We start from the raw sequence: 22423 nt of genomic DNA on the forward strand, positions 1-22423 counted from the left end.
TTAAGATTTTTTTTTGTTATCTCTTTAATCTCCATGAAATCATTCACAATGGTTTCCATTTATATATGATACTAATAATAATCTGTCTTCTCTCTTTTCTCAGTTCACTTGGCTAGAATTTTATCCATTTTATCAATTCTTTTAAATAATTAGTTTTTGCTTTCATTAATTACCTCTTGTTATTTTCACTGTTATCAATTTCTGCTCTACTTTTCGTCTGCTTACTTAGGATTTAATTGGTGTTCTTTCTCTAGTTTTCTTACACATTAGATTTTTCTTCTATTCTAATATATGCATTCAAACTATAAATGTCCTTTCCAGAATTGCTTTTGCTGATCCCAAGAAATTGTGATAGGTATGCTACATTTCATTAGGTTCAGAATATTTTGTAAAGATTTTATTTATTTTTAGAAAGAGGAGAAGGGAGGGAGAAACAGAGGCAGAAAAACATCAATGTATTATTGCCTTTGTGCACCCCCAACTGGGAACCTGGTCCACAACCTAGGTAGTGCCCTGACTGGGAAACAAACAGGCCACCCTTTGGTTCACAGGCCAGTGCTCAATCCTGAGCCACACCAGCCAAGGCAAGTTCAGGGTATTTTTGAATATCTCCTTTCTGAGTTCTTCTTTGAGCCATGAGTTATTAGAAGTATGTTGTTTAACCTCCAATTATTTTGAGATTTTACTGCTATTGTTCTGTTATTGATTTGTAGTTTGATTCCACCATGGTCTTAGACCATACTTTGTGTGATTTCTGTTATTTAAATTGGATGATGTGTGTTTTATGGCACAGATTTCTGTCCATCTTGATGTGTTTTCATGTGAGCTTGAAAAAAATGTGATTTCTGTTGTTTTGTTTTCTAAAAATGTCATTTAAATCCATGTATTCTAATGATACCATTAAATTCAGCTGCATCCTTATTGGTTTCCTGACAGCTGGATCTGTGAATTACTGAGAGAGGTGTGTTGAAATATTCACTGTAATAGTGGGTTGGTTTGTCTCATCTGCGCTTTCCTCAAGTATTTTGATGCTGTGTTTTTCTTTGGTGCATATACATTCAGGACTGTTATGTTTTCTTGGAGAATTGTACATTTTATGATTACATAATGCTCCTCCTTATCAGTGATAATTTTCTTGGATCTGATTTCTGCTTTGTGTGAAATAAATATGGCTACTCCACCTTCCTTTTCATCTGTATTAGAATGGTATATACATTTCCATCCTCTTACTTTAATCTATATGTATTTTTATACTTAGGGTGGATTTCTTGAAGACAACGTATAACATGGTCTTTTTAAAAAAAAATTCTCCTACAATAAGTTCAGTATTTTAATGGGTGTACTTAGATTACTGACTTTTAAAGTAATCATTGTTATACTTGGATTATTATCTACCTTGCTTGTTACTCTTCTGCAAGAACGGAGTAGCTCAGAAAGCCATCAAGATGCAGCAAGCAGGAAAAAAGAAGTTTATTGAGGGAATTAGCAAGCAAGGAGGGAGTTGTGCTGTGAGTGGCTCTGACTGCAAACTCCTAGGGAAGGAGGGGATTGCTTTATAGGGGGAAGAAAAAAGGAACTATTGATTTGAGGTTATCTTGCAGCTGCAAGCATGATGGGCTGAGTAAGGCCAAATGAGGCTTGGCTTGATGCACCCTGCTATCACAGGGAACTCCTGGCCCCAAATATCACTATCTTCCAGACAGCTGCAGGCAGACAGGGGAAGGGCATAGGAACTGAGGCTGTCATTCTAGCCTTTTTGTTTTAATAAAAAGAGAGGATTGATGGGGTGTGTTTTTGGGGGTGGCAGAGTGGTTTGTGTGGCAGAGACCAGTTGGGAGAGGGGTTGTCGAATCTCTCTTCTATAACAACTTGCTGCTGAGTTAGGGCGATGGGAGGTCATCTCTTGCCATGAGTTTATATCAAAAGATCTTTATAAGAGTACATTACGGACAGTAGAGGCTGTCATGGATTGAACCGCTTTTTGAATAAAGTTAACTAGCAGTTTGAGGAAACAAGGGCTAAGGGCGAGGAATAATAGGAGAATAAGCAGTGGGGTTATGAGAGGCACTAGGATCGCTTTGAAGGGAGAGGAGAAGTATGAGAGGAAGGTTCCAAGCCAGGATTCTCCGTATGCCTGTTTCCTAGCTTGGGCAATAATGTTAATGTGTTTCTTCTGTTATGCCTGTACTGTTCATGTAAAAACAACAAGTTTCGTTTAGCATGGAACAGGTTTCCCTGCTTTGGCTGTGAGGATGTGTAGGGCCCTCCTGGTTTGGAGAACTACATCTGTTAGGCTGTTTGGGGATTTTTGCTGTCTTTTTAGAGCTTGAAGGGTGTCATTCTAAGTTTCTTGAATGGATAAAGAGAGATTTAGTACTGATTTTTTTTAATTGGGATATTTTTACAAACCAGAGGAAGCTTTTATATATGGACTGCCCTATTTCCAGTTGTTTAAGGATAGGGTTGCTGCACGCATGTCTGAAGCAGATGCAGAGAGCGGCAGGACTTATAATATGACTGACGGTGTCTACTGGCTGGGCGGCTCCAGGGAGATCTGTCAAACCCATGTAGTAGGGGGATGGAAGGAAGTGGGCAGTAAGGTTATATAAGGTGGTGAGATTAGGTGGGAAGGCGGTCACCTCAATGTCTGGGTGGTGGGAGGAGTAGGGGCAGATATAGCAGTTGGTTTTGTTGGTTAAGTGTGCTATTCACTGTATTGTGGGGCTAAAGGACATTGATATGAGGTGGCAAAGGTCAGAAAGGCAATAATTGTAATTGTGAGGGGAGTCAGCATCGTTACGGTGATTCGAGTAAGTCAGCGAGGGATAGAACTAGGATGAAAGTGTAAAAGTAAATTTCTTCAGGGGTGTAGTCACTGAGAGTGCCCTGTAGCCAGGCATCCAAGATGCATTCTAAAAACTGAGAGATAGTCTGGGGGCGCTTTTCGTATAATAAAAGTTTTTGCGAGATGAGTTGAGTGAAGAGTAGGGTTCATGGAAGGCTCATTTAGACGAGGGTTGGGCTTGGGTGATTTTTACTGTCAGCTTTCTATTGGGAATGCAGGAATACGTGGGAAGTGTTGCTTGTGTCCCTTCCCAGATGGGGATGAGCTGGGTGGTGGTGGGTTCAAAACAATAAAGCATGTAGTGGTCTTGCATTTATGTGAAATTGGTTATGGAGTTTGGTGAGGATATGTTGAGCATGATTATTGGGTAGAATTGTGTAGGCGAAACTACCTATTTTGTTGGGTTGTTCCAAGCTTAACTAGGGTGCATCTTTCTTCCTTTGCATAAGAGGGTGCCTTGGTAGGCATTGTAAGGAGGACAGAAGAGGCATGGACTTGTTTTTTTGCCTCAGTGTCTGCTTTGTGATTTCCCTGAGCTATGAGATCTGTCCTGGCTTGATATCCCTTGCAATGGATAACTGCTGCTTTTGTCGAGCTGAGCTGCTTTAAGAAGTTTGAGAATGAGAAGTTTCTTGATGATGGGAGAGTGTTTAGAGGTGAGATATCCTCTTTCTTTTCAAATTGGGATGTGTGAATGTATGATGTGATAGGCATATTTAGAGTCAGTGTATATATTGACCTGCTGATTTTTTGCAAAGGCCAAGGTCTGCATTAGGGCAATAAGTTCTGCCTTTTGGGAAGAGGTATGGGAGGGCAAGTGTCCCGACTCAATGACAGAGGCGAGGGCAGTGATGGCATATCCTGCTCCTTTTGGGCCAGTCTTGTAGGAACTCTAATCTATAAACCAGGATTCCGCCTGGGGTAGAGGGGTGTCTTGTATGTTGGGGAAGGGGTGTAAAATGGAGGAGAGATGTTGAGTGCAGTCATGGGTATGGGTGTGGGAGTGGGGGACGGGAAGTAATGAGGCAGGGTTGAGGGGGAGAGCTGATTTATGTAGGGACATTTGAGGATTTTGAAGTAGTTGGGTGTGTAAGAACTGAATTCGGGAAGAGGAGGCTGCAGTGATGGCCTGGTGGGTTAGTAGGCCGGAAACAGTATGAGAGGAGTGGACTGTTACCTGGGCAAAGGGAACTAACTTAAGGGTTTTTTGACTGAGAATTGCTGCCATTGTTAAGGCGCGGAGGCAGGCTGGCCACCTTAGGAAGGGGGAATGGAGTGGTTTGGAAAACTAAGCTATAACCCGTTGGTCTGGTCCATATTGCTGTGCTAACAGCCTGAGAGCAAAGCTATCTTTTGTGTCGGTGTATAGGAGAAAAGGTTTATTTGGGTTTGAAAGAGCTAAGGCTGGGGCTTGGTCGATTGCCATTTTAAGTGTGGTGAAAGGTTTAAGGAGGGCTCAAGAGTTTTCTAGGGCTTCAGACAAGTCTCTAGCTGTTGCCTGATATAAAGGTTTGGCTAGGGATTCTAAATTAGGTATTTAAGTTCTGAAAAAATTGGCAAGGCCTAAAAATGATAGGAGTTCCTGTTTAATATAGGGCAGGGAGAAGGTAGTTATTAGGTCCTGTCTTTTTGGCGTTAGGTGTCTATGAGTGGGGGTGATGGGGAGTCCGAGATATGTGACCTGAGTCTGAGAGAACTGGCCTTTGTTTTGTGACACACGGTATCCCCGACTGGCAAGAAAGTTTAGGAGTTGGGCAGTATGGAAATGAGAAAGGTTTTTAGATGGACTGCAGTGGAGGAGATCATCTACGTACTGTAGGAAGATGCTTGGGGAGAGGTCATGCTGCTGTAAGTTGGCTGCTAGGGCTTGAATGAAGAGGTGAGGACTATCTCGAAACCCTTGAGGCAGGACCGTCCACGTCCGTTGCTCGGTTATTTTTGTGGTTGGGTCGGTCCAGGTGAAGGTAAAGAGATCTTGGGAGGCCGGGAAGACTGGGATAGTGAAGAAGGCATCTTTGATGTCCAGGACGGTAAAGCGGGAGGTTTGAGGTGGGATGCGTGACAAAAGGGAATAAGGGTTAGGGACGATGGGGTTGATAGAGACGGTGGCCTCACTGATTGCACATAGATCTGAGGCCCACTGGGTTTTTTTTACTGCTTGGATGGGGAAATTGGCAGGAGAGGCAGTCTATATTAGGCTTCAGACCATTTAAGTCTGAGGGCGTTAATGGGTATTGAGGTTTGTTGGGGATATCAGAGGCATCTTGTAGGGTTACAGAGACTGGAGCATGGTGAGAGGCGACAGAAGGATTGTTTGTGTCCCAGACATGAGGATTGACCGCTGTTAGCCAGGATGTCAAGGGAGTGTCTGAGATCATGTGAAGGGATTGTCCTAAAATTAGAAGAAGGATAAGAGGGGTGGGATTATCTGGTGAGGGCATGGAGTCAAAACAACCAAGAGATATAGATTCGTGCAGTTTGGTTAGAATATCGCATCCACAAAGTGGGGTTGGGCTGTAGGGCAGGACTAGAAAGGAGCGGGTGAATGCCTGAGGCCCAGTGAGACAGGTTAGGGGTGGGGTACTTAGGGGTTGGGTCGCCTTACTGCCCATTCCTACAAGTGATATGGCAGAGGGAGTTAGGAACCCCAAAAATTCAGGCAGGACAGAATACATAGCTCCCGTATGAAGGATAAAGGAGACAAGCTTACCTGCCCCAGTATGTTTACCCTGGGCTCTCCAGCCGTGATGGTGAGAGGCTGGGCTCTGGAACCCAGGCCCCATCAGGTGGTGGAAAGTCCAAGGAGGTCTGGGACTGAGAGGCCCGCGTCTGGATCCACTGCCAGGGTAGGCAGTCTAGCCCCCCACCCCCACCCCGGTTAGCAGCCATCGGACAGTCAACCTTCCAGTGATCTGTCTTTTGACAGAGAGAGCAGGAACCCGGAGGAGGTAAGCGGCGGTTTGGACAGAGCTTTGCCCAATGTCCCTCCTGACTTCACTGGAAACAGGGACCCAGAGGCTACCTGATGGTGGAGGCTTTGCCCTTAGGCTTATTTTGCCCCTTGGAGGAGTTCCCCTGGGCATTAGCCAGCAAAAGATAATGCTTGAATTTCCATTTCCATCGCTCCTTTTCTTTCTTTCTTTTTTTTTTTTTCCCCTGTTTTTCTTGCCGGTTGTTGTATACTCGGAAAGTGACCTGAATAAGCTCGCTTTGGGGAGTCTCAGGGCTTGCCTCTAACTTTTGCAGCTTTTTTGAATGTCTGGGGCTGATTGACTAATGAAGTGGGTGTGTAAAAAGAGGCGTTCCTCAGGCGAAGTGGGGTTTAAATTGGTGTATTTTTGGACGGATTTTGTGAGCCTTTTTAAGAAGGCGGCTGGATTTTTACTAGGACTCTGGGTAGTTTTGAGAGTTTTGTCATAGTTGACAGTTTTAAAGCCCAATTTGCACATCCCAACAAGGAGACACGTAAGGAAACCGGACATGTATTCGCATGGCACTGTCTCTACCAGCGACCTTGCGGAGGGGATAGAGACTAGAAGGGTGAAGCTGATCAGAGGCAGGAAGGGAGCCAGGAAAGGGGAGGTAGGGATGGGCCTGCGGGATCAGGTATGGGGAGGAGAAGGTCCGGAGTGTTGGAGGGCTGGGGACTGTGAAGACTCAGGTGACTGGGATTCTGAAGGGGGCGAGGGGATGTCCGGTGCAGGCTCTTAGAGAGGTGGGTGGTCAGCGGGATCGAAGGTGTCCAGGTATAAGAAGCAAGGAAACTAGTGGCTCCCAAACCAGTATAAAATAATTAGCAGTAAAGGGCAAATGTAATTAGAGGGTTTTTTGAGCCAGGGTTAACAATATTAGCATTAGAAAAGGGACATTCTGAGGTTCAGCACAAATGCTTCAGAGAACAAAGGACATCCGAAATCCAAGGGGGAGGGTTGTTAAAGGGTATTTCTTTGATGTCCAGCCAGTAGGGTAATCAGCTGAACTTGGGTCCTGGGAACCAGACCACCACCGTTACATGCTCCAACCAAGCAGAACAAGGAACTTAACCTGTTATTCCTTTGATCAGTGACCTATTCCTTTGAGCAATGACCTGGGGAATAGTGGGAAATTTTTTGTCTATACAAGGTGTATTTCTGTCCAAGTTCCTACACCTGAAATGCTTTATAAACCCCCCAATCCCTAAGGTCAGGGCCGTCCACCTAAGTTCGGCTTGTGGATGGGTGGGCAGTCGCTGGTCAGCTAATAAAGGCTCTTTAAATTCTAATTTGATTGTCTCCTACTGTTCGGTTCTCGCACTTGCTCCGCAACATTTGGAGGCCCCAGCGAGATCCCCAGCCCTGGCTGGGCATGGGTCGTGAGACAGGCCCGCTGCCAGACCCTTCTCAGGGGGAGATCTCTGAGAGACGTCCCTCAGCCCCGAGTGGGACGCTGGCGGGCGGGTGCCCTCCCTATCCTGATTGACTACATAGAGCCGTTCGGATTCTTACCAGTAAGGACTTGGATTCTGAGGGAAAGGAATCCTTGGGTTGGAACAGGGGTGCACAAGGGGGGTCTCAAGGGAGGGCAGGACACGGCATTACCTCCAAGACCTAGTCCCCGACCACGACGGTGGCCGGCGACCACAGGTTTGTCTGTCTTAAGTGTCGTCTTGTCTGTTTCGTACAAGAACGGGTCTGTCTTAAGTGTTGTCTTGTCTGTTCCATATAACATGGGTCAAGCTGCACCAAAACCCCACTGACTTCTTGGTTAGAATCTATCTTCTTCACCCACCATGATGCCTCTGTAAAGCAGTGCCGTCTTCGGTGAGCCCCCGGGGCTCCGTGCGGTCGCATGTGTCTAGCTGATGTGTGGCAGGACAGTGGCCGCAAGCTCCGGTTGGGAGCAATTCCCTGCGCCTTCAGCGGACACTCAGGAGCTGCTAGAAGCCCTGACGGCCCAGTCTCAGAGGCCTACGTGGGGTTTGGGTGGAATTATTTAACCTCTGAGTGAATGTGTAAGTGAATGTTACTTCCTCCTTTTGTGTGACTCCATGGACTTCGGTCTATGGAGTCTGAGCGGGCTTTAGCTTCGCAGGAGGAGAGGCCCACCGGACATTTGTTTGGCCTCCTTTGGGAGCTCCCAGCCCGTGTTTGTCTGCACTGTAAGGGGGACATTGCTCCCATGCCTTGTGTTCCCGCCCCTGATTGTAATCCAAATTAAGTGCATGTTTGTAGCAATCACCTGCACCCACAGTTCTTGACTGTATGCACCAGAATTTCCGGAATTTCCCCAAGTTCTGGGGACAAAACCCCTTCATGAACTCTGGCACCCTGGAAACATTCTATAGGTCAGAGTAGCCTGCTTTGGGGGTCGGATAGCCCCCCCTTTGGGGGTACTTTAAATCTAAATATTATAAGTGTAAAATAGTGTCACTCAGGGAGCAAAAATACAACAAGCAGGAGGGAGAGGGTTATTAGGGGAAGTAGCGAGGCGGGAGGGAGCGGTGCCGTGAAAAAGTAGCTCCGGCTCTGCACTGCTATCTCCCAAGCAGCTGCTGCAAGCGCGGGGAGGGGGGTGGGAGAACATGAAAACCAAGGCTGCCAATATAAGCAGTACACTTCATTGTCACAGAAAAGCCTAGGACCCTCTGTACTGTCTCCCGCCGCCTTGTAGCCCTGGCCAGCCAGCGACCAACCGGGCAGAGGCACTGGGAACAGACAGTACAGTGATGAGGCTCCTTAAAATTTTCCCCAGGGAAATTGCTTGCAGCATTTCTTTCCACCCCAGGTAAGTCCTAGCAATTCAGTTTGCATCTGAATACTCCCTGCTGGAGCTGCAAGGAGGAGCAATGTTAAATTTGCTAGCCAGGCGGTCATCTAATCCCCTTGCTACAGGTTACAGAAACAGCAGGATATCTGTCTCTCCAACAGGGAAAGAGGGAAAAAAAAAAGTGACACTTTTAAAACTCAGGCCGCTTTTCTTCCATGGTGCAAGCGGCAGCAGTGGTAGCTTGGCTGCCAATCAACAACACCTCTAAAGCTGTAACTAAAGGGCCCTCGCCTCGCTGCTTCAGCAAGGGGGGGACACGCCTATATCTTAAGGAAAAGTGTTGTTACACATGAATAAAACTAATGTCCATTCTAAACATCCTTTTCAATAGGAAAGGAAAAGAAATAATCAGGTAGGCTGCTATAAAAATATGAAAAAGCAAACATCCTCTCTGTCAGGGAATTGTCCCGGCCTCACAAAAGTTTCCCAGTATAGACCCTGAATAGAATAAGAGGCTGAAGAATGATCCCAAATAAGAAACCTTAAAAGCCTCATCATCAGGGGAATCAAGAAGTCTGTTCCCCAAGCACCGAATGTCTCCAAGGCATTTAAAATACAGCTCCATCAGCATTCCTACAGAAGCTCAGGGGCCAAATAATAAAGTATTCTGGTCTAAATCCAAATAATACTGTAGGACAGGAGTCACCGTTGTAACAGAAACTGGCCAGATATTTGTAAGAAATTGCAAAAGGTAAATAAATGGGCCAAATAGAACAATTGAAAAAACTCCTCAGGAAAGCTCAAAAGTGTAAGTTAAAAAAGAAGCAGAAACTTCAAAAAGCTGCAAAATATCTCTGCAAATCTAGGACCTTTTAGCTGCCAAATACTAAGTTTAAGTATAGTCCTTCACCATATAGAAAAAGAACAAATATTAAAGCATGTTATAGTTAAAATATTAAGACATTTTCTTCCAGCAAATGGGGAATTAACAGAAGCATGAAAATTCCAAACACCATGAGGCATTTGATTATATAATTCATTCTTTGATAAAGAAAAAGGGGGTGTGTGACAGGGTCTTAAGTTTCAGAAGCAAGAATATGTGATTTACAGGTCACTGAGGAAGAGGGAAACTCACATGGCAGGAAAATACTTGCTAAACGAAGGGACACAGTGTATCTAGCTTACAGGCATCTTTCTAAAGTCCTCTTGTTGACCATAGATTATTCAAATTAGGCTAAATTGGAACAAAGATCCACATCCCAAGAAAGTTTCTATTTCTGAATATGTTGGGCAGAAAAACGGGGAGGGTCAAAGTTTCTTCCTGAGTCGTGTTTCTTAATAAACTGCCTAAAATCAGTATGGCAAAATGGCAGCTTCAGGATGACAAAAATTTGGCCCCCTCACGATGTATACTTACAGCTAATCTAAGTCCACTTTCAAATAACACGCTACTGATTCATAGACAGTGCCCATTCCTCCCTCCTGCTTCTTATAATATTGCTGTCATTTACTGATTGCTGCTATTATTATTCTGAATTCCTTGTTATCTGTTAAGTCAAATAAGAAAATAAAACGTTTTACTTATCTTCATTTATCCCTTCTCTAACTCTCTTTCTCTTTATATTTAGCTATGAGTTTCTGACTTTTATTGCTTCCATTCTCCCTAAAGAAGTTTTTAAATCTTTTTTGCAAGGTGTTCCTGTTGACAAGTCACTTCACTGTTTGTTTGTCTGAAAAAGACCATTATTCTTTTTCACTCTAAAATATCATTTCCCTGGATATAGAATTTCAGGTTGCTTGTGTTTTTTTCTTTTTTCTTTCAAAATTTAAACCTTTAATTCAACTCTCTTCTTACAGGCATGGTTTGTGGAGAGTAGGCCAATGAAATTTTTACCTTTGTTTCTCTATAAGTAAGGTGCCTCTTCAGTGGCTCTTTTGACAAGTATATGTATAAAGACTTTTAAATCAGAAAAGATTTTGTGAATTAGGCAAAAATATTTAATATTTTTCAGTACCTAACAGTTTGTTTTATTTTGTTTAGAAAGTTGAACTGTGGCAAGTTTCCTTCTTCCACCCAAGTTAAAAAAAAACTTTTTATTTATTTATTCAAGATGTTTCTAAGTGATTCAGAAAGTAGTGTTTCAAAAAGTAGTTCTTTAATATTAATGTGTTTCTGCCTTGGCTACAGTGAAGATGAAGAGATAAAAAAAAGTATTTTATTTATTGGATTTCTAAAGTTTGGAAAAGATATTTCTAGGTAGTTTCTTGGCATTAATAGTGCTTGAAATTACCTGAACTTCTTGGATCTGTGGTTTAGAGTTTGTCATTAATTTTGGAAAATGCTTCGTCATTACTATTTCATGTGTTTCTGCTGTTTCCTTCTTCTAGAATTTCTATCACGCAAATATTATACCTTTAGTCATAGTCCCAGAGTTCTTGGCTTTTCTCTTTTGTCTTTTTTGTTCTTTGCATTTCCGTTGAAAGTTTCTATTGATTCTTTTTCAAGTTCACTGATTTTTTTCTCAGCCATGTTCAGTCTAGTGATGAGCCCCTCAAAGATTTCTTCTTTTTCTCATAATGTTTTTATTTCTAGCATTGCTCGTAGACTCTAACTTGCAGTTTACATCTCTCTACTTACATTACCTACCTATTCTTGCATGTTATTTACTACTTTCATTATATGCCTTAGCATATTAATTAGATTACTTTTAAATTCCTTGTATGATAAATTCTAAAATGTCTTATTCTAGACTTTATATTTGATTCATCTCTGCCAACTGAGTTTCTTGTCTTTTATTATTGTAATTTTTTTGTTGAGTGTCAAACATGTATTAGATAAAAGGAGGTGAGGTAAACAGGCATTTAGTGTGAAGTTTACTGTTTTTCTGGTCAGGACTCAGGCTATGTTTACTATTTAATGTAGCTGTTGGTGCCAGAAACTAAATTTCCTGTGGTGTCCATGTTTACATTGCTTCTCTTCTTCTTAAATAGGTTTGTGATATGTAGTTCCTTCTCTTGTAATCCTGCTTATTGGGTAGTAATTGGGGGGGAAGGTGAGGAGGTGTGTTTTCTAATGAGATGATTAGGCCTCAGTTTTTTAGTGAACCTGTGCCCCTTGGGCTATGACTTCTGAAGTGCATTTCAGTTTCTCACCCCTTGGTAAAACAGGAATTTGAGCAGGCCTGTACTTGGTATTTCCCTCCCACCTCTTGGAAAGCCAGAGGGATATTTCCCTTCTCCCAGATTGTTTACAATCCAATAAAACTCCAGTCACTTAAGTTCGGGTAAGTGGTTTCCCTTTAGACAGGCATTGTTATGAAGACTAAATTGCACTGGGCATTTTTCAAAATGGCTAAGTTTCTCATCCCTGGCTGGGAATACTAAGGCATTTTTTAGCAGATCTTTATTCTTCTCCATAAGGACATGGTAGAGCTCCTGCAGGTAAAACTCACATACACTTTCAACTCCCTATTAGATTAGACCCACCTGGAGATTTTAATGCTCAAGCTAGACTTCACTGAGCCTCCAGTAATTTTTCTAATATAAATTGAAGCCAGTACCAAGTTTTCCTATCCAGGAAATGGCTACAAGCACTGTTTTTTTGCTCTTGGACTTCTGCTTTGATTCCTGTACTGTGGGGGCCAAAAAAATATTAATGATTTCCCTCCCAGCTTCAAAGGGCTTCTGCTGGGCTAATCATCACATTAACAGAGACAGATTAACAGGAGAAAATCACAGTTTAAGACACGAGCATGAGGAATTCACATAAGCACTAAAATCCCCAAGACTATGAGGCAAAACTGGCTTTATATGACAGGGACAAAGGAGAAAAGGAGGGGAGACAGGCGCTTAGATTTCAGAGGTGAGAATGGGTGATGTTCGGGTAATGGAGGAGGGGTAGAACATCCGTGGCAGGAATATTCTGCCTACGCAGCTCACCATCAATGGGACACGGAGGACCTAGCCATCAGGCTGGGAGTTTTTCTAACTACTGCTAGGGTGAAGATTCTTAAAGTCATTAAACCAAGGCTTCCTTCCCAAAACAGGCCTTTCTTTCCAAATCTCTTGGCAGATGAGGGGTGAAGGTCAAAGTTCCTTCTGAGTCTTGTTTCTTAATGAACAACTTAAAATCAATATCTGCCAAAAAAGCAGATTCAAGGTGGCAAACTTTAGTTCCCTGGAGTATCCACCACTCTCCTTAAATTTTGGGAGACCTGGTGACCTCAATTCTCTGTTGAGCCTCAGAAGAGTTGTCAATTTTCAGTTCAGCGGGTGTTTTGTTGGACGGACGGGAGTGACAGTATAAGCTTCTTGCATGCTGAACTGGACCCGGATGTGACCAAGAAAAATCCATGGTCAGGCTCACAGTTTGTTTGACAGAATTCATTTCCTTTTGTCTATAGGATTTAGACTTGCTTTTCTCTTCCTGACTTGCGCTTAGAGACTAAACTCCATATCTAAAGACAGCCTGTAACTTTAGGCCACATTGCCCTCTCCATGAGCCATTAAAACATGACAGATTCTGTCTTCAAGACAAGAAAGACAGTAAGAGCATACATGATAGCAAATGGTGTCTTACAGAATGCCTGCTATCGGGGAGTGTTATCTTACCTTGACATGAGGGCTATGTAATTACCAGAGTGACACCCAGCACCGTTGCACTGTGCATTCCTTAGAATCAACCCACAGGCCCTACCCACACGGCAGGATAGGAGTGTACAAAGGCATAATCACCAGGAGGTAAAGCACATGTGGGCCCAATACAAATCTGTCTGCCCCAGTCTGCCCTCGAGGCCTCACTGTTTCCTGCCCCTACCCTATGCAAACACGTGCCGCTCTCCCAACATCCTGAAACTCAGATTCAATGACACAGTGGATGTTAGAAAGGGTAGGACCAAGTTTCTGATACAAACAAATAGGGCTACACAACTACCTCCTTGGTGATTTCTACTTGCCAGTTCTAATCTCATTTTTTTCAAATCTTGTTTTAACCATTTACATTTGGAATTATAATATTATCTTACTGTAAAGTATTTTTCTTACAAACATCTTTAAATTGTTTCTGGGATGATTGGGACACAACTATATTAATGAATAAAACATTAGTATTAGAAAGGGGACAGAAAATGTACAAGATGGCATAGAAAAATGTTAAATCACTGCATGGTACACCTGAAAGTAATATAAGCAATATGAGATTGTTTGCCAACTATACTTACATAAAAATAAATTTAAAAGAAATGTTTTTCAAAGAATATAGATACAAAAGAGAGAAATGTAACTTTAAATTGTGTTAAGATTGCTGTACCTTGATGTACAAGTCAGAATGACATGTAGAAAGTTTAGGAAATTCACTTGTTCAGAGATGGAGGTTCCAGGACACAGAAGCTGAGTATCTAATGTCAGTCTGAGAAATTCACAAAACACAATATTGAGCAGCTAACAGTATAAGAAACTGCCCATTTTCAACAGGAATATATAATAAAGGAGTTGCAGAAAGCAAAAATGACAGAACATATAATCATGGAGAATACTAACAATTGCTTTATGATCCAGTAGTAATGTGTAAATACTTAAAAGAAAAAATGGGACAATGAATCTTTTAGATTGTCCACAAAGGCATCATATAGAAACAACATGATAAAATGGGGGGGAAAAAGGAGGGTTTTTATTTGCAGGAATACAACAATGGTTGAAATATGAAATGGTATTAGAGAAAACACTGATGTTTAGTCATTATTTTTTAAAATTTTGTGGAGAATGCTGACACAATTTTTTTAAAAAGTAAAAATATGAGAATTATGTTGCAAACTAATATGTTTATGTCTTCTGTGACAGACAATCTGCACAACCACCTTTGGATCAAAGCACTTGGTAAAACTTAGATATTAATGTGTCATGAAAAGGGCTATGGTTAAAAAATACAGAGGAATGAAAAAGGCTCACTGAAGAAGAGAGAATAGGGTTCTTTTTAAAAAGAAATGTTCATACAACACATCCTGCCATAGGACGAAAATCACATAGACACAAAGCAAATGTGAAATTATATCAACATGAGCAAAATCTTTCATGCCTTTGCTATGAGGACAATTTAAAATGGAAAACTTTATAACTGTAGAAGGTTGAGCCCACAACAGAAGTATTTAAGGTGTAGCTAACAACTGGGCAGGTAACAACATTTCCAGAAGAGAAGAAAAACTAAGGGAGTCAAGAATCCCAATTCTGTTTACATGGCATTTACTTTGTGAAAGATCTATGTTACCTTAAGAAATTCTGTGTTGAATAATAGCCTATGAAGGAAAATATGTTTTATTTTGCATTGTTTGCATTAAATTCAATTAAGTTAAAAAGTACTTTTTCAGTCACTACATAGAATTAATGGCAGCAATGAAAAATTACATATTTATAAATGCTGTAATTCCTACATATGAGTTTGGACAACAAACATATTAACACAACATTTTTTAATACTGGCAATGATTAATGCAATTTGTTGCTGCCAAGATTAGTTGCATACAGTCCATTATATAAATATTGAATGCAATTATATCAGGGAGAGTTTGCTCTTTATGTATCCCCAGGTTTTCAGCTTGGACAGCAAACATATGAACCACATGGCATGACTAGCAAATATTGCCCAATATTTTAAACCTGGAGGTAAATATTATTATTCTGATCCCAGATGATATCACCCAACTCACTTGGAATTTTATTAAATCCAGATGTCACAGAATATGTAATATTCTTGGACAAAGAACACTGAACAGACCAAACCCTGTCCCTAGTTAATAAAACTAAATAAAAACTGTACATTAGAGGACCTGTATTTAATTCAGGTGGGGAGCTGCCTTGCTGAGCTGGATGCACCTCATGTTTCTAGAATTGGTGTCAAGGTATGAGTCCTTCCGTCCCTCCTGGTTGCTCTTCCATTACAGTCACTTTTGTTTACATTCATTACATCCTCCACAAAAGCAAACCCTCACTTAGGTTTTGCCAAATTTACCCAAAATAACCTGATTTAAATGCCCTTTGAAGGACCAGACTCCAGCTCTTTCAACTCAGGGTAAATAGTGTCAGAACAGTAGTGTCTTGGCATGTCACCTCAAGGCAGTATCACCCTTGTTTCTCAGAAACTCCCTGGAGATTATGCACATAGAACACTTAGTTTGCACATTGCATTCACCTGCACTGGGACAAAATCAAAGGGCACCTTCCGTTCCTGACCCAGGTGTAGATTTCTCCCTGCTTTACCCGCAGTCCCAAAGTAACTGGTAGCAACAGTTTTCCATTAGAGACTGAGTGCTGGTTCCCCCTCCCTCGTATGTTGAAGCCCTGACCCCAAGTGCAATGGTACTTGGAGGTAGGGTTTTGGGGAGGTACTTAGGTTTAGGTGATGTCACGAGGATAGGGTGGCCATCAGGATATTAGTGTTCTAGAACTGCAAGAGAGATGAGAACTCTCTCTCTACCGTGTCAGGACACAGGGAGAAGGAGGCCATCTGTAAGCAAGAAAGAGAGCTCTCACCAGGACAGAATTCACTGGGCCTATGGATTTGCAGTTCCCAGGCTCTGTAACTGTGAAAAAAAGTTATTTATACCTCCCAGTCTGTGGTATCTGGTTAGAGCAGCACAGCAGACTAACACACACTTTGTCTAGCAACTCTGAAGCGAACATTGGAGGGACTGGCCTCTACTCCCCATTGCCACAACCACCACTGGCCCACAATGTAGCGTAAATGAAAGTTAAATCCCACTAAATACTTCCAGTTTCCTAAACCTCAAAATGCCTTCTTCAAGAAATTTCTCCTTAACCCCTCTTATAAGGAACACACTCTTCTTCCCCTGTTCTTCTTAATTGGCCCCCGGGTCTTAACTGTGCTTCAACATCTTACACATATCAGTGCCTCTTGCAGGTGATGCAATTATATGAGTAGAGCCTGGATTCCCATTAGCAGCCCCAGTACCGATGCTGAGACTTCCCAAGAGCAGATACACAGTGTGTGGTGGATAAAAGAGCCAGCAAACACAAGACTTAATTTATTAAGATTTTATTTCTCTACCTTTGAATATATTAAGATCATCAAACTACAATGTATTTAATTTTACAAAACTGGAAACTGAAAAGAACAAGGAAAACTAAGACTTATAATGCTTTTTTTTTTTAAATTTCTATTCCATTACTCTAACACTTCCCTTTGGGATCCTTTTACATTTCCAAGAATATTATCCCTATTATGGTGTTAGATATTGTCTGGAGGACAAAAGCCCTCAGACTGCGTTAGGGGGGGGAGGAAAGGTTTTGCTGGCCACTCTCCTGAAGGGCACGCTGATCTTGGCAGTAGCGGCAGTGGCATCTCGGGCTTGGCCTCTGGGCTCTCTCTTTCTCATCTCTCAAAGCCTCTTCATAACAGTATGGGTAGGCACTGGGGAAGGTAGCATTGACCTTCGCCCAAAACTCTAGCACTTTCATCTTGCTGGTTTCCAGACGTGATTGTGGGCCCCACAAGAACTCAAAACATGGAGGATCACTCCCAGGCACTTGGCGGTACTCCAGGTACTTCAGCTTCACAAAATCTTTGGTGATGAGCCTCATGGGCTCCCCAAAGATGGCGTGCCTCTTCCCAGGGAATACTTGCATCAGACTCAGTTGTCTCCAGAGCTCTTCCTCAGAGATACGGTTGCCTCTTACGAAGATCATGCTCAGGATATTCATCAGTAAACCCGTCTTGGGTAACCCCCTGCCAGGACGCACCCTCCCATTATTGGGGAGGTTCAGTTTGCTGATGAAGACATATGAGTGACTGGGTGAGTCAGTTTCATGCAGGTCTAATGCACAGATGGTTTCAATGTGCTCAGCGGCTCTCCTGAGCATCTCAGCAAAACAGCACAGGTAATCTTCCCCAATAACACGCAGTATACCAGCCTTCACAATGGGATATTTCATTTTGTACCTGTACATAAGATATAGCTCCAAAATCATAATCTTGTTGAAAACACACACCCCTGAAGACCTAGGGAAGAGCAAGGCCTTAGAAATGACATCCATATCCTCATCATGGCTATTGAAATCTTCATCAGATTCAGGGCAAGAAGCGCCTGCACAAGTGGTGTCGGCTGGTGCTCCTTCAGGCCCCTGGAAAGTGCTACCTGACTCAGCAACAGGTGCACTCTGGGTACTGCCTTCACATTGAGAAGAGGAGGCAAGGGTGGCCTCCTCTTCTGCTGCTTCAGGGATCTCAGCATTGCCACAACTCTGCGGCTCACCTCGGGCCTGACGGCGTTTCTTGCTGGCCTTGAGCTTGCTTTTCTGACCTTGTGGCATGACATTACGGTCAGGGATAGCCGTCAGGAGTTTGGGCAGAGAGTCAGGAAATGCGGACACCTGGAAGAAGGAGAATGAGATAGTGTAAGTGTCTTCAGCGGGGAGGCTGATGCTACCTTGGTTTTAAAGCAAGGCTGCTTCTGCAGGTTGTCTGTTGGGCAGTGTCCCAGGAGCCCACAGGGCACCTGTTGTGATCAAACTGTCCCTTGAGAACTCTGTGGAGGCAGGCAGAGGGAATCTCAGACTATAGTCTGCCAGCCCTGCCTAGGGTGTACTGGGGTGACAGCATGGGGACTGCCACTGGGGACTGAGAGATCTAGGATGAGAAGGTCTTCTCAGTTCATGATCAGAATCAACCTGTCAACTATTGGCAGGCCCTGGCCCCTCTATTCTGTTGCTGTGAAGGTGAGACTTCACATCAAAGCTAGCATCACCCCCGAGAGACCAGAGGAGACAGTGGAAAGGTTCCTTAGCACCTATGGCTGTCAGGAAGCACCCAACTGAGTGATATTGTGGAGCTCTCTTCTTCCTGGGCTGCTAGGTCCTCAGTTGTCTGGCAGGGTACTCACCTGGTCTCCAGATACTACCTGTTGTACCTCCCCTCTGTGGCTGCTGGCTGTACCCTCACACTAAAGATCTCTTTTCTCTTAGATTAGATGTCAGTAAGTGAGAGTGAGCCTCAGCCTAGCAGGCTAGCCCTGAGCTTTTAGGTTCTGAATGCAAAGGTGGGGCTCAGGATTTGTGACCTCATTCAATGGCCAGCGGCCCCTACAGTCATTCTTTTGACTTTTGTCATAACCTGGCCTGATCCTGCCAGTATTTCAGACACTGTCCTCCCAAGAAGAATAGAGGTCACCTCCACTGCCCATGTTCTCCAAGGCTGAGAGTAGGGGTTTTCTTGTACCCTCGTTGTGAGTGTTCCCTCAGCTATCATGGCCAAGGAACTCCTGAAGTCTTGGAAAGACCTGCAAATCCTCCTAAGGCAGAGAGTAAACTGTCCCTTTGAAAGGAAACCTCTCACTCCATCTGTCTGGCAGCACCCATCCTCCACCCTTACCTCCAAGGACACCAAAAGTGACATTGAGTGTCAGTCATCATGTCCCTGAAACCAAAGGTATCCCAGTGTGCCAGGAAGCCAGGTTTCCCTAAGTCCTCACATAGGCCTGACTCCTGCCACAGCTGGGACATTTTGCTAACTTGAGGCCCTTCCCCTTAAACCAGGGTGGTCACACCCCTGTGACCCTACTCGCAGAAGTAGGCTGACAGCCTCACCCAGGGCCTCCTTGGGTTGACTCAGCGGCAAGCTCCCTGCTGCCTCACTGTTTGGTGTTGATGGGCCCTTCAGTACAACTCATAGTTCCGACCTTGATTTCCTTCAGGGAGTGATACGCCCCACCCACCTCACTGCCCCTGGCAAGTCTATGGCCTCACTTTCCAGATCCATCACCTAGGAAGAGAAGGCTCCTGTCCACCTGACTTCCATGTTTGGCTCCACCTCCAGGAGCTGCGAAAAGGTCCTTGGTGGGAATTTCTGCCCAGTTCCCTTATCTTGATCCTTGTTAGGGTCTTTTTTTTCACCTGCCCCTTTTGAAGTGGGCCCCCCATGTATACCAAGGCCCACTCCTTCCTGAAACCTCGGGCTAGAGATCACACTTGGCCTGGCTGCTTGACCCAGGTTCTCCTCAGCCTGAACAGAGGTACGGCAGCGGAGCATGGTTCCCTCATTCTTCATTCGGCCTCCTCACCTTGACTGGAGGTAGAGCCTGGGCTCCTCACTTGCCTGCCCAATGTGAAGTCTGTCACCTCCTAAGACACCCTCAGAGAGAGGGAGCACAAGCTACTCTCATGCCACCAACGACAGGGCCCTCAAGGCTCACAGCTGCGCGAGATCTCTTGCTCCCCCTCTCTTCTGGGGTGGAGAGTACCCTCAGTCTCACACAAGAGTCTCAGTGACACTCCGCTCAGGACCTCGGAGACTCCCCTGGGCCACAGCCCTTACAACAAAGCCCTCACCTCGCAGCGTTGTTCCCAGCTGAAGTCAGCCCCACAGCCTAGATCTAAGAGCAGATGAGGGGACATGTCTGTGCCACTGTCTCTAAGATTGCGTCATTCATCCGGGTCTCTCCTGGCCTTGTGTCTCTTTAATGAAAGGCTTCCTGCGAAATGCCACATCCCTGCAAACTCTTGAGTATTCTCCCTACTGCAAGTCTTACAGAGAATAAGTGTGTGTCCCTGCAGTGATGTGAGATGGGGAAGCTAAAGAACCATGCAGAGGACTCTGGGTAGAGAGTGGGACTCTCAGAAAACAACAGAAACAAAGAAACAAACCAAACCAAACAAAACCCCCATGCTCTTCTAGTCCTTCTTTTTATGACCCAGACTTGGCTGCTTAGGTAACTTCTGTGTGCTAAAAGAGTTACTGACAATAGGAAAAGGGCTGAGCTGTAGATTCCACCTCACATGATCAAATTTTTCTAGATATGTAGTGTATCTTTTTTTTCATTATTCATAGTTTATTGTTTTGCTATTCATATGGCTCAAGCGATGCATTCCAATCTGTAGTTTGAGCACATTTTTCTAAAAAATGCTTGAGATTTACTTTGGAGTAGTGAGAAGAAAAGTGAATAAAGATCCACAAGATCCACTTCAGAGTGTCAGTGGCTGGGCAGTTTGTGCCCTAGAAGAGTTGAGACCAGGAGTCTGCTCCACTTCTGTCAATTACCATTTCCTGATTGTCTGAATATGCCAGAATCTTCATTTGTCAACTGAATGTGATAAACCCTATCTTCAAAGACTGTGGGAATGTAGGCATTGTGTGTAAAGCATCTGTTAACATGACTGGCAAATATTGGGTATTTATTGAGAGGCAGTTAAGATTTTTACTTACACAATATCATCCCAGGTAGGAATATTTTTAAATCCAAGATATTTCAAACACTGTGATGCTCCCAGGCAAAAGAACACTGATTGAGCCAAAAATTTGGTTTAGAATATAAAATTAAAGAGCTTTTCCCCATTAGAGCATTTATTATTTCACATTAGCTTGGTGGGTATCTTTTTTTTTTTTTTTTTCTTCCTACAGGGATGTAACTCACAGTTCCTAGAATTTTGTCAAGCACCAACTCCTTCGGCATTTCCACCTGTCCTTCATTCAATCCTCCTCTATTTTCTTTATATTTCTTTCGCAACAAAATGTAGCCATCTCTTAGAATTTGATAAATTATACTCAAGATACTCTAATTTAAAACGCCCTTTTCATTCAGGGGTATCTGGCTCTAGCAGTTCAACCCCAGAGGTGTCTTGACAGTAGCTTCTGTGCATCTCATCTTGAGGCAGTTCACCATTCTAAGTCAGAAGCTCCCTGGAGACAGTGTGTGTAGAACCCCAATTTGTGTACCCTGTTTTCCTGCATTGAGATAAGAGCTGAGACACCTTTGATTCATGGTTTCAAAGGGTGAATTGTGTCTCCCAAAGGTTCATGTTGATGTCCTAGGACCCAGTACTTCAGAATGTGCCTGTTCTTGGAGATAAGGTCTTTAAAATGATGGATAAGTTAAAATATGACCATTAGCTGGGCCACCATTCATTCTGAGAGGGTTACTAACAGGAATAACTTAGGGCACATAAGAAGACACCAGGCACACACTCACACAGAGGGACAGCCACATGAAGAGGGTAGCCATCTGCCAGCCTGAGATAACTAATGCATTTCCCCAGGTAGGGATTTACTTGTGCATTATCTGACATCCCAAATGAATTTATAAGAGCATGGTCAATGGCCTCCTACTTACCCCATGAGGTGAGTGAGGAAGGAATTCCCACAGTGTGGTTATATGATGTCCAAATACACCACACTGGACTCTGTACCAGTGAGCCAGACAGCCATTATCAATCATGTCTGCGCACAGAACTGGGGAGGAGGACCCCACATGCCCCCCAGTGGCACAGAGGGCTGTATTCAGGAAGAGGGAATGAACAAGGTTTGTGGGAGGCAGGGTTTGTCGCGTCAAGAGGATGAGGTGACCCCTAGTTGCCATGGCAGCATGTCATCAGATCAGAAAGCTCCCAGGCTGGGAGGGGGCCAAAATTTGTTACTTGAGGAATAAGCAAGAGCTGTGCCTTGTCCCCTTCCTTAAGATGTGTGTTTGGTAGGGGTCTTTATCTGCAAGTGAGGAGTATGGAGGGGAACTTGCCCTTATGTGAGTTGAGGCCCTGCTGGTTTCACCCCCTGTCCAGGCAACACGTTATATTGGGTTTTAATTTTAGACCTTTCACCACAGTGTGGTTTTCCATTCAGATTTTCTCTCTCAAATCAGACATGTCATCAGAGGGTCTGGCCTCTGCTCACCAGCCCCGCAACCTCAGCTACTCCATCATGTACCTTGATGTCAAATGATACCTGAAGGACTGACTTGCAGCATCGCCAAACTGAAACCCCTCTGACTCAGAGAGTTTACACTCTGATGCTTTCAACTGGAACACCTCCCAAATCACCCACCCTTTTTCCTTTCC

General features: G+C 43.7%; 1 protein-coding gene across 1 annotated transcript; it reads right to left on the reverse strand.

Annotated features, from left to right (window-relative positions):
* Window positions 1-16867: 16867 nt before the first annotated feature.
* LOC149991732 (melanoma-associated antigen B3-like) lies at window positions 16868-21807 on the reverse strand. The gene is made up of 2 exons (XM_090264156.1): window positions 21703-21807; window positions 16868-17971 (listed from the first exon to the last, which is right to left on the reverse strand). The coding sequence occupies exons 1-2, from the start codon at window positions 21805-21807 to the stop codon at window positions 16868-16870; spliced, it is 1209 nt and encodes a 402-aa protein (XP_090120282.1).
* Window positions 21808-22423: the final 616 nt, after the last annotated feature.

Source organism: Furipterus horrens, unplaced genomic scaffold (genome assembly GCF_987537825.1).
Source record: "Furipterus horrens unplaced genomic scaffold, mFurHor1.1.pri manual_scaffold_17, whole genome shotgun sequence".
Classification (NCBI taxonomy): Eukaryota; Metazoa; Chordata; class Mammalia; order Chiroptera; family Furipteridae; genus Furipterus; species Furipterus horrens.

Bases quoted from the DNA above. Each gene is read 5' to 3' on its own strand.
- LOC149991732 (XM_090264156.1), bottom strand. From the start codon at position 21,807: ATGATTGATAATGGCTGTCTGGCTCACTGGTACAGAGTCCAGTGTGGT. The intron at 17,972-21,702 runs GTAAGTAGGAGG...TCCTTCTTCCAG, and splicing joins TTCCTCACTCACCTCATGGG to GTGTCCGCATTTCCTGACTC.